This window comes from Gigantopelta aegis, chromosome 5, assembly GCF_016097555.1.
Source record: "Gigantopelta aegis isolate Gae_Host chromosome 5, Gae_host_genome, whole genome shotgun sequence".
Lineage (NCBI taxonomy): Eukaryota > Metazoa > Mollusca > Gastropoda > Neomphalida > Peltospiridae > Gigantopelta > Gigantopelta aegis.
Genome location: NC_054703.1, coordinates 40,094,549 through 40,107,129, shown reverse-complemented (window position 1 = coordinate 40,107,129; position 12,581 = coordinate 40,094,549). Strand labels below are relative to the sequence as shown.

General features: G+C 40.2%; 1 protein-coding gene across 1 annotated transcript in view; it reads right to left on the bottom strand.

Moving 5' to 3' along the window:
- Positions 1 to 12,581, bottom strand: part of LOC121373763 (pyruvate kinase PKM-like) — a 98,626-nt gene extending 86,045 nt beyond the window's left edge. Inside the window, 2 exon segments of the mRNA XM_041500519.1 lie at positions 7,829 to 7,897; positions 12,446 to 12,581. Of these exon segments, the coding sequence (XP_041356453.1) occupies positions 7,829 to 7,897; positions 12,446 to 12,490 (114 nt within the window). The 5' untranslated portion in view covers positions 12,491 to 12,581.

The following is a 12,581-nucleotide window of genomic DNA, read 5'->3' as shown; positions in this document are numbered from 1 at the left end:
GTGTCCCGTGCATGATCCGACAACAATCACATGTTCCTGGACTTACAGGTACACCGTACAGTGTATTATCTGTCACCCGAGGTGGTCAAACTACCTCTGTGACGTTTAGGAAATCAACTGATCGAGAGCTGTCAAGCAAAGTGTCCCGTGCATGATCCGACAACAATCACATGTTCCTGGACTTACAGGTACACCGTACAGTGTATTATCTGTCACCCGAGGTGGTCAAACTACCTCTGTGACGTTTAGGAAATCAACTGATCGATAGCTGTCAAGCAAAGTGTCCCGTGCGTGATCCGACAACAATCACATGTTCCTGGACTTACAGGTAAACCGTACAGTGTATTATCTGTCACCCGAGGTGGTCAAACTACCTCTGTGACGTTTAGGAAATCAACTGATCGATAGCTGTCAAGCAAAGTGTCCCGTGCGTGATCCGACAACAATCACATGTTCCTGGACTTACAGGTACACCGTACAGTGTATTATCTGTCACCCGAGGTGGTCAAACTACCTCTGTGACGTTTAGGAAATCAACTGATCGAGAGCTGTCAAGCAAAGTGTCCCGTGCATGATCCGACAACAATCACATGTTCCTGGACTTACAGGTACACCGTACAGTGTATTATCTGTCACCCGAGGTGGTCAAACTACCTCTGTGACGTTTAGGAAATCAACTGATCGAGAGCTGTCAAGCAAAGTGTCCCGTGCGTGATCCGACAACAATCACATGTTCCTGGACTTACAGGTACACCGTACAGTGTATTATCTGTCACCCGAGGTGGTCAAACTACCTCTGTGACGTTTAGGAAATCAACTGATCGAGAGCTGTCAAGCAAAGTGTCCCGTGCATGATCCGACAACAATCACATGTTCCTGGACTTACAGGTACACCGTACAGTGTATTATCTGTCACCCGAGGTGGTCAAACTACCTCTGTGACGTTTAGGAAATCAACTGATCGATAGCTGTCAAGCAAAGTGTCCCGTGCGTGATCCGACAACAATCACATGTTCCTGGACTTACAGGTAAACCGTACAGTGTATTATCTGTCACCCGAGGTGGTCAAACTACCTCTGTGACGTTTAGGAAATCAACTGATCGATAGCTGTCAAGCAAAGTGTCCCGTGCGTGATCCGACAACAATCACATGTTCCTGGACTTACAGGTACACCGTACAGTGTATTATCTGTCACCCGAGGTGGTCAAACTACCTCTGTGACGTTTAGGAAATCAACTGATCGAGAGCTGTCAAGCAAAGTGTCCCGTGCATGATCCGACAACAATCACATGTTCCTGGACTTACAGGTACACCGTACAGTGTATTATCTGTCACCCGAGGTGGTCAAACTACCTCTGTGACGTTTAGGAAATCAACTGATCGAGAGCTGTCAAGCAAAGTGTCCCGTGCGTGATCCGACAACAATCACATGTTCCTGGACTTACAGGTACACCGTACAGTGTATTATCTGTCACCCGAGGTGGTCAAACTACCTCTGTGACGTTTAGGAAATCAACTGATCGAGAGCTGTCAAGCAAAGTGTCCCGTGCATGATCCGACAACAATCACATGTTCCTGGACTTACAGGTACACCGTACAGTGTATTATCTGTCACCCGAGGTGGTCAAACTACCTCTGTGACGTTTAGGAAATCAACTGATCGATAGCTGTCAAGCAAAGTGTCCCGTGCATGATCCGACAACAATCACATGTTCCTGGACTTACAGGTACACCGTACAGTGTATTATCTGTCACCCGAGGTGGTCAAACTACCTCTGTGACGTTTAGGAAATCAACTGATCGAGAGCTGTCAAGCAAAGTGTCCCGTGCATGATCCGACAACAATCACATGTTCCTGGACTTACAGGTACACCGTACAGTGTATTATCTGTCACCCGAGGTGGTCAAACTACCTCTGTGACGTTTAGGAAATCAACTGATCGAGAGCTGTCAAGCAAAGTGTCCCGTGCACGATCCGACAACAATCACATGTTCCTGGACTTACAGGTACACCGTACAGTGTATTATCTGTCACCCGAGGTGGTCAAACTACCTCTGTGACGTTTAGGAAATCAACTGATCGAGAGCTGTCAAGCAAAGTGTCCCGTGCATGATCCGACAACAATCACATGTTCCTGGACTTACAGGTACACCGTACAGTGTATTATCTGTCACCCGAGGTGGTCAAACTACCTCTGTGACGTTTAGGAAATCAACTGATCGAGAGCTGTCAAGCAAAGTGTCCCGTGCATGATCCGACAACAATCACATGTTCCTGGACTTACAGGTACACCGTACAGTGTATTATCTGTCACCCGAGGTGGTCAAACTACCTCTGTGACGTTTAGGAAATCAACTGATCGAGAGCTGTCAAGCAAAGTGTCCCGTGCATGATCTGACAACAATCACATGTTCCTGGACTTACAGGTACACCGTACAGTGTATTATCTGTCACCCGAGGTGGTCAAACTACCTCTGTGACATTTAGGAAATCAACTGATCGAGAGCTGTCAAGCAAAGTGTCCCGTGCATGATCCGACAACAATCACATGTTCCTGGACTTACAGGTACACCGTACAGTGTATTATCTGTCACCCGAGGTGGTCAAACTACCTCTGTGACATTTAGGAAATCAACTGATCGAGAGCTGTCAAGCAAAGTGTCCCGTGCATGATCCGACAACAATCACATGTTCCTGGACTTACAGGTACACCGTACAGTGTATTATCTGTCACCCGAGGTGGTCAAACTACCTCTGTGACGTTTAGGAAATCAACTGATCGAGAGCTGTCAAGCAAAGTGTCCCGTGCATGATCCGACAACAATCACATGTTCCTGGACTTACAGGTACACCGTACAGTGTATTATCTGTCACCCGAGGTGGTCAAACTACCTCTGTGACGTTTAGGAAATCAACTGATCGAGAGCTGTCAAGCAAAGTGTCCCGTGCATGATCCGACAACAATCACATGTTCCTGGACTTACAGGTACACCGTACAGTGTATTATCTGTCACCCGAGGTGGTCAAACTACCTCTGTGACGTTTAGGAAATCAACTGATCGAGAGCTGTCAAGCAAAGTGTCCCGTGCATGATCCGACAACAATCACATGTTCCTGGACTTACAGGTACACCGTACAGTGTATTATCTGTCACCCGAGGTGGTCAAACTACCTCTGTGACATTTAGGAAATCAACTGATCGAGAGCTGTCAAGCAAAGTGTCCCGTGCATGATCCGACAACAATCACATGTTCCTGGACTTACAGGTACACCGTACAGTGTATTATCTGTCACCCGAGGTGGTCAAACTACCTCTGTGACATTTAGGAAATCAACTGATCGAGAGCTGTCAAGCAAAGTGTCCCGTGCATGATCCGACAACAATCACATGTTCCTGGACTTACAGGTACACCGTACAGTGTATTATCTGTCACCCGAGGTGGTCAAACTACCTCTGTGACATTTAGGAAATCAACTGATCGAGAGCTGTCAAGCAAAGTGTCCCGTGCATGATCCGACAACAATCACATGTTCCTGGACTTACAGGTACACCGTACAGTGTATTATCTGTCACCCGAGGTGGTCAAACTACCTCTGTGACATTTAGGAAATCAACTGATCGAGAGCTGTCAAGCAAAGTGTCCCGTGCATGATCCGACAACAATCACATGTTCCTGGACTTACAGGTACACCGTACAGTGTATTATCTGTCACCCGAGGTGGTCAAACTACCTCTGTGACATTTAGGAAATCAACTGATCGAGAGCTGTCAAGCAAAGTGTCCCATGCATGATCCGACAACAATCACATGTTCCTGGACTTACAGGTACACCGTACAGTGTATTATCTGTCACCCGAGGTGGTCAAACTACCTCTGTGACATTTAGGAAATCAACTGATCGAGAGCTGTCAAGCAAAGTGTCCCGTGCATGATCCGACAACAATCACATGTTCCTGGACTTACAGGTACACCGTACAGTGTATTATCTGTCACCCGAGGTGGTCAAACTACCTCTGTGACGTTTAGGAAATCAACTGATCGAGAGCTGTCAAGCAAAGTGTCCCGTGCATGATCCGACAACAATCACATGTTCCTGGACTTACAGGTACACCGTACAGTGTATTATCTGTCACCCGAGGTGGTCAAACTACCTCTGTGACATTTAGGAAATCAACTGATCGAGAGCTGGTCAAGTAAACATGTGACCATCTGTAGATTTTCACGCTTTCTGCCAGAGGGTAAAACAGGTATGGCGCCATACCCAAATGTTTTAGCAGATTTATTTTGTTTTAAGTTAACCTTTTTGACAAAATCAATTATTCTTATTATTACTGAACAATTTTCTCAACCCTATCCCGTAACCCATTTTCTTTCAAGGGTAGGCCCTCATGCTCCCTGTTGACTGTGGTTGCATTCAATTCTAAATAGTGCCATACCCAAAAATGTCTTTCTGGCAGAAACACTGATTTTATATATAATACAGGTGGGAGTATTTTAAGGTATGTGCTTACTGTTGTTAATAATTACATGACCTTTACACAATCGTTTTAAAGATTTTGTTTTGATTTTGTTTTTGTTTTTTTGCCCCAAAAATGTCCATAATCTCAAGGATGGTGCTCTGAATGACTATCTTATAAATAACGTTAAACACAAATAATAATAATAACAAATACAAAACGATCACTGCCAAATTAGCTAAGTGCTAATTTTTATACAAAGTGTTATTTGGTAGTGGGTTATACTTGGGAACTGGGAAATTGTTTAACGTGCACATTCAGAGCAAGCTGTTGTAGCGCATGCCTGTCCTGGGCACAAGTACATGCCTCGGCCGCTTCCTCCGTCCAGGAGTGGGTTTTGCATTTAGGGCCTACTATTTATGTCGCCAGGAACGGTGACGCCAATTGCTCAAATACAGGGCATTATCCTGTTTCAGACCGATATAAAAAGAATATAACGACGACATCTAATCCGTAAAAAGGTATTATCTTGTATTGGCAGCTGTGACGCATTATCCAAACCACTACACATAATAGGCCAAGTCATTGCATGTTTGGTTACCATTAAAGTAAATTGATTTCCTGATTGCCGATAACCACCTGTCAGCGAAGTGTTAAATTAGAAAACAATAGGAAAATAAAACAAACACTGAAATTCAAAGCATGACTGGGGTTTACTTGATTGAGATTAACCTGTTGTCACGATTGGTGATTTCCAAGTGCTTAGCCTAAAACATATATGCGAGATTAACTACCACGTGACGTGTCCAACCAATCAAAACACGAATGTCATTAGACTTATTTCCTGTGCCAGAAACTTGAAAGGTAAAAGTAAACAATGCATGCTGTAACTGTGATGATTTAGAGATAGCATGTTACTGCAGTTTGCAGACCTAGTTCAAGTGGATTATTATTATATACTGATTGCGTTGTTATTATTCGATGACAAATGTCACAATCAAATTTATTAAATGAAATTTCAGCCGAGAGAAAAAGAAAACCCCCCAAAAAACATGATCGAGTGATAGGGGTGGGGGGACTTAAAAACCACTAGCCATGGGCGTCGGGCTAGCGGATTTGTCGAACTCTGGGAATGTCCCTTTAATAACAGTACTGAACTAAAACAACCTTTCTGCACTCAGAAAAATCCTTGTTGTGCCCAAATGAGTGAGCTGTAAAGCCCTGCACGTTCCTCATTTCATCACTCATTTCATCACACATTTCATCACTCATTTTTAAGGGTTTTTGTTTTATTACACAACTGATTCCAGTTTGGCTTGACCTCACGCCATCAAACATTACCAATGTCGTCATACTCTCCTCGATAAGCGCAATCATCTGATAGCCCATGAATGATGACAAGACTCCATCATATGAGGCCATGTGGGGAAGAAAAAGTACACCTGAGGTGGTAGAAATTTTCACTACCAAGGGTGTACTTTTTCTATCCCACATTACCGGAGTGCATATGATGGAGCCTTTTTCTCTCATTCATTTGGTAAATAAACCATTATTTTACACAAACAGACAAAGATGGCTGAACAAGTAACTTTTTTATTTGACCATTTTATTATAAATAAACTACACTATTATATTTTTTCCGTGTTTGTTTCATGTGTTAAATAAAATTTAACACAACAAATTAATGTTATAATAAAGGTTTTAATTACAAAATATTGATTTAAAATTGTTGTCTGATGACATCACATCACCATCTCGCTTTAATATGACGTCATATTACCAACAACGTCATGTTAAGCACAAGCACGTGATATCCCATAGGGATGTAACAAATACACATAGTGGCGAATACGATACATATCATGAAAATGAGGTGATAAATACGAACATTTATCCATGTCTATGAATACAAAAGTGAAAAGGTATTGCAGAAAGGAAGAACAATATTTTTTAAAAGGGAAAGGTGTTGTAGAGCACTGTCCAATGGGTAGAACAGGCATTGAAATAAGTCGAGAACGGTCATTCAGGTTACCGGGAGATCACCACATGTAAGAAAAGTTGAGAACGGTGTTCGTTCTTGACAAAACTTTCAACCGTAATTTTATTTCCAAATGTAAACCAGGCAATGCATTCCGGACTTCCACGTTTAATTTTTCGTAAGGAATTGCATCGATGTTCGCTTGCACTTGTGCATTTGCAAGCAAATATAGTCATTCCGCGTTTAAGCAGCGTTCACTAGATGAATTTACTTTCACGTTTCCTTTTCTCATACGAAATTGCACCAATATTTGTGTACACTTGTGCAATTGCAAGTAACTTCGGCAATCCGCGTTTAAGCAGCACCCACCAGATAAATACACTTCCGTATTGTGTTTTTTGTACCGATGTTTGCGTGCACCGACACAATTTCAGAACATCCACGTTAAAAGTAGTAGTAACAGTAATTCAATTCTAACGTTCATATAGTTGTGGTAACCTATAAGTGACCAGCCTATATTTTGTGCTTATTTCGATGCCTGTAGAATAAAAAGGGACTGGTCTATAGATGTGCTTGATCTAATACAAAACTGGTCCGGACATTATCAAAACAATCGTATCGGTATTGCCTTTTGGTTAGTGTCAGTTAGAAACATAAATTGTACAGCTAGCATTTCATATATTTATTTGTGTATTCGGTTCAGCTAGAGACGAATATGAATGCAACTACGATACAGATCACTGTTCGGTGCACCGAATATTTGAGTATATCATTACACTCCTAATATCCCATGTGGGGTTATAAGACTCCATCATATGCGGTCATGTGACCAAATATGATGGAGTCTTTTTCTCTCATTCATTCGGTAAATAAACCATTATTTTACACAAACAGACAAAAATGACTGAACAAGTAACTTTTTTATTTGACCATTTTATCATAAATAAACTACACTATCGTATTTGCTGTGTTGGTTTCATGTGTTAAATAATATTTAACACTACAAATTAACAAGATAGCTTTTAAAATGAAGGTCTTAATAACAAAATATTAATTTAAAACTGTTTCTAATGACCTCACGTCACCACCTCACATTAATATGACGTCATATATTACCACAGACGTCATGTTAAACGCAAGCACGTGATATCGCATGTAAGATAGAAATTTCTTACATAACTTTCTTTCATGGGATAGCTCTGCATGTTGCATATACCCGAGGATGAAAGAAAGATTTTTTTTTACATGGCTTTCTTTTATGGGATAGCTCTGTCCCATGTATATGAGGATGAGGGAAAGAAATATCTTCCATAGCCTTCTGTTGATTGGGTACACATAGCTTTGCCCTAGATACAGGTAGACACAAGGATGAGAGAAAATTATATCTTACCCCACTTGATACGGTCTTGCTTCCACTGGGGATCTTAGCAATTGGCCGCGGTGCTGAATCTGATGACATCTATAAACAGACAGATATATGCTCAACAAAGATCAAATATAAAACACGATAAAATATTTGGAATTAAACCTTCCTCACATGGCATATATATATATACAGGGGTCACGTTAAGATACGTCCATACGTCCCTGAACGTATGGAAAGCAGACTTGGACGCCTGCTCATCACCACAAGTGATAATAAAACCGTCCCAGTTTATTTTCAAAGACGCATTCCAGATGTTCATTCCATTATTTCATCATCACCACGTCCTGAGTGATCTGGATGCATGGAATCAGTTAGCCAAGTCAATCCGTCATTCATAATCCCGCCATGATCTCCGCTATCGTTCCCACTATAAACCTATTGTAAAAAATGAGTGGCAATCAGTTTCTTCTCCTGATTGTCTGGTGGATTTGTGGAAATGGCAAGGCGAGTCTATATTTTGAAAAGGTACAGAGAACGCTTTGGTTGATTAGTTTATTCTCTCAGGCCGAAACACCATCAGAAATCCTCGTGTGGCCAATGTACATCACAATCAATGGGGTTTCCGTAAGCAGAACATGGGCTACATTACTAACACCGGAGCCGTGTTAACAGTCAACGTGTACCTTACTATAGTGGAAAGATGAAATGTCACAATAACTTAATAACTGCGGCCACTACATCAGCAAACTACATCACTATATCACTATGTATCTGAACATTGACATAGTTTAGGTATTTTGTGGATTTGTTTAATTATTTATTTAAACTATAAACACGACTATCGAAATTAAAGTTTACAAAATGATGTCATTATGACATAGATTGGCCACAATGATATTGGGCAATCGGAAATCCTCGTAATTTCAGTGTAGCTATACAGTTTACGGACTTGTTTGAATATTCCTACAAGCAGAAAGATTTTCCGTTACATACAAAACAATCTAAATTAGATATGCATCACCAATTGTTTATTTTGATAACAAATAACTAAACTATAACAACATACCAGGTAAGATCAATATGATAACCAAGAGAGTAAAAAAATCGCACCCCTATTTGGAAATTCAACTTGCCCGACATCAGACCTAGAAACAATCATGGCCGCCAAAGTTCCCCACAGCTAATATACCTTACAATTTTGGCAATTGTAAATTCTTATTAGGGTTCCCCTACTTTTTTTGAAGAGTATATATATATATATATATATATATATATATATATATATATATATATATAAATAATTGTAATATGACTGGCATACTTAACTAGAGTACTCTGCCCTTAGAGAGCTAGACAGACGTTTGGACAGTTATATCACTAACCACTACCTCACTGTCCTGGACAGACAGTCCAGATAGCTGAGGTGTGTGCCCAGGACAGCGTGGTTGAACCTTAATAAGATAGGCCCTATAAGCATGGAAAGGTAAGTACGGTTATAATCACTCTTTCATTCAGTTCAGGGCTGGCCATATCAAAAAACAAATCAGTTGCCCACCAGGCAAGTAACTAAACAATTTACTTGCCCACAAAACAATTAACTTGTCCCAACACGTAAGCAGTTTAAATAAAAATTTAAACTGTACGTGTCAAACAATTTCATATCATACAAAGCACTTGTATGCCCTGTGTTACTAAATATAAATATGTTTACTTCCCTTCAACAAAAAATTACTATCAGAATAAAGGAAAATTTGAAATGAGTTTATAATTTTTTTTTTTTTTTAAACTTTAACACTTTACTTTAGAATGATCATCAAAAATATTCTTTTTTGCTTTTAAATATTGTTTTAAAAAGTAAACCCTTGATTTTCCAGGATGAATTTTACTTGTAGAATGCAAGATATTGCATTTCAGGTCATTTAATTTACAAAATGTTCCAGGGAGTATACCCTCAGTTTTTCTTAGAAATTCCGGCGTTTGGAGCTCTCGGTGTGAGTCTGACACACAGACTCAGTTGGAGACTGCTGAGATCCCGTTACAAATTTTCCTACAAGCGTGCCTACTCACTGTTCTTTAACATTTTAAGATTTAGTCAATTAAATGTTAATTGCATCTACATTTAATACATCAATTTAACTAGAAAACAAATGTAAAAATTTACAGATGACCAACTTAAGTTTGTAATACGAAACACTACTACATTAGTGAGAAACTGATCGTCTGGTGGGAATTCCCTGACCTATTTTTACGTCACACGTGTGTTACGCGTGCTCACACAGATAAAGGAAAACTAACTTTACAAAGAGCCTACTTATCAATTTTAGTAGCGTGCTGGATCGTAATGTTGTTCTAAAACAGCTTTTTCTCGATCCTTCAACGTTTTTGGCAATTTACTTCACGGACACTGACATGAAACATGACTTACAAATAAAGGCCTAATTTCTTAAATGCCTTCAAAAACGAAGGGGGAGGGGGACTTATTCAAAGACGTCGGCCTACTTCCGGTCAAATACAGTACTCAATATAATAATCATGGAAAACAAAAGTTTGGGATGGAGAGAGAGAGAGAGAGAGAGAGAGAGAGAGAGAGAGAGAGAGAGAGAGATTGAGAGAGAGAGAGAGAGAGAGAGAGAGAGAGAGAGAGAGAGAGAGAGAGAGAGAGAGAGAGAGAGAGAGAGAGAGAGAGAGAGAGAGAGAGAGAGAGAGAGAGAGAGAGAGAGAGAGAGAGAGAGAGAGAGAGAGAGAGAGAGATTGGAAGTGGGGGTGGGGGGGTGTTGGTGCAGATCAGTTATAGTTTTCTTACTTGCCCAACTAATCGGTGTCTGTGAATGGCCTCGCGGTCTTGGCCAGGCTTTAAAATGGCTGACGACGCTTTCTGCAGACTACGGAATTACAAAACTCACAAGTGTACAAAAGGGATAAAGGAAAGAAAGAAAGAAAAAAATGTTTTATTTAACGACGCACTCAACACATTTTATTTATGGTTATATGGTGTCGGACATATGGTTAAGGACCACACAGATATTGAGAGAGGAAACCTGCTGTCGCCACTTCATGGGCTACTCTTTTAGATTGGCAGCAAGGGATCTTTTATATGCACCATCCCACAGACAGGATAGTACATACCATGACTGTTGTTACACCAGTTGTGGAGCACTGGCTGGAACGAGAGAAAACAAAGGAATAAAGAGGCAGTTTGTGTTTGGAAATTTTGGTTGCCTGGCAGACAACTGAATTGTAACTTTTACTCGTCCGAGCACATTTTCACTCATCTGGGATAAGCAGATGAATACTTTTGGCCAGCCCTACAGTTGGAGATAACTCTATTTATAATAAAAACATGGAATGTTTGCCTTATCATCAAGTAGACTCAGTAGACAAAGATTTCGACTCTAAATTAGAAGAATCCTATGTTTGATATTAAATACCTTTACACTCATCATTTTCAGGCATCGAAATAAGCACTGTGTCTGGTAACCCATTTACAGGTTACCACAAAATATAGCCTGGTAACCTATAGGTTAACACAACTATATGAAAGTTAGAATTTAATTCCTGTTTCTACTACTTTTAATGCAGACGTTCTGAAATTGTATCGGTGCGCACGAACATCAGTACGAGAAACGAAATCCCGAAGTAAATGAAAATGCGGATTGCCAAAATTGCTTTGCAATTGCACAAGTGCACACGAACATTGGTGCAATTTTGTACGAGAAAACGAAATGCGGAAGTAAATTCATCTAGTGGACGCTGCTTAAACGTGGAATGACTATAATTGCTTAATTACACAAGTGTGCGTGAAGATCGATGATAAATTCCGTACGAGAAAATGGAACGCTGAAGTCCGGAATGCATTGCCTGGCTGATATTCGGAAACGAAACTACAGTTCGTTAAATTTTTTGTAAAGAATGAAACACTGTTCGACTTTTCTTACATGTGGTAACCTCCTGGTAACCTGAATGACCGTTCTCGACTTATTTCGATGCCTGCATTTTCGAGTTAGCAGATAACAAATATTTCACATACTAACAACTAATACACACACTCCAAGAGGAAACCCGACCGCACCTCATTTTATTAATGTTAAATACATAGGTGGTGACAGGTTTCTTCCCGTAGATTGTGTATTGGTGATTAATATGTGAAATATTTGTTAGCAAACTTGAAAATGAACGATGTACTAGTAATGGTATTTGACATAAAACATAGAATTACTGATCTGTATTAGAGCTGAAATCTTTGCTGACTAATTGAGCTATTATAACCGTCCAAACGTCCGTCTATCTCGAGAACAGCAGAGTAATCAGGCTATGGTATGCTATATGTTCAATAAAAAAGTATACAGTTTTGCACTTTTTTGTTTTCCTTTAAATTACCCTCAAACAAACTCCAATACAATAAAATTCAATAATACATTTGAATCCTATCTGTTACTAAGTGAAACAGAATCCTGTAAAATGACAGTTTCACTTGTTGGACACTGTCTCACTCTCAGTGTCTGCTAGAACAATCCCGACATAATAATCACTTACAGTCACAGTGTGCATTGAATTTGAAACTCTCCCAAAATGAGATAAATTTTACGACATTGATGATTGAGTGTACGGAATTATTTAGCCTCTTATTTTGTTAAAAACCACCTGTGATTCAGCATTTAGCGTGTGGTCTACGTTGTTGAACTCCATTTCTGGTTTTGGCAACAATCTGACGGCAACTCAATTTTCCGATCTTGCACGACCAAAACATGTGATAGAACTTACGATATTTTCTAGACGA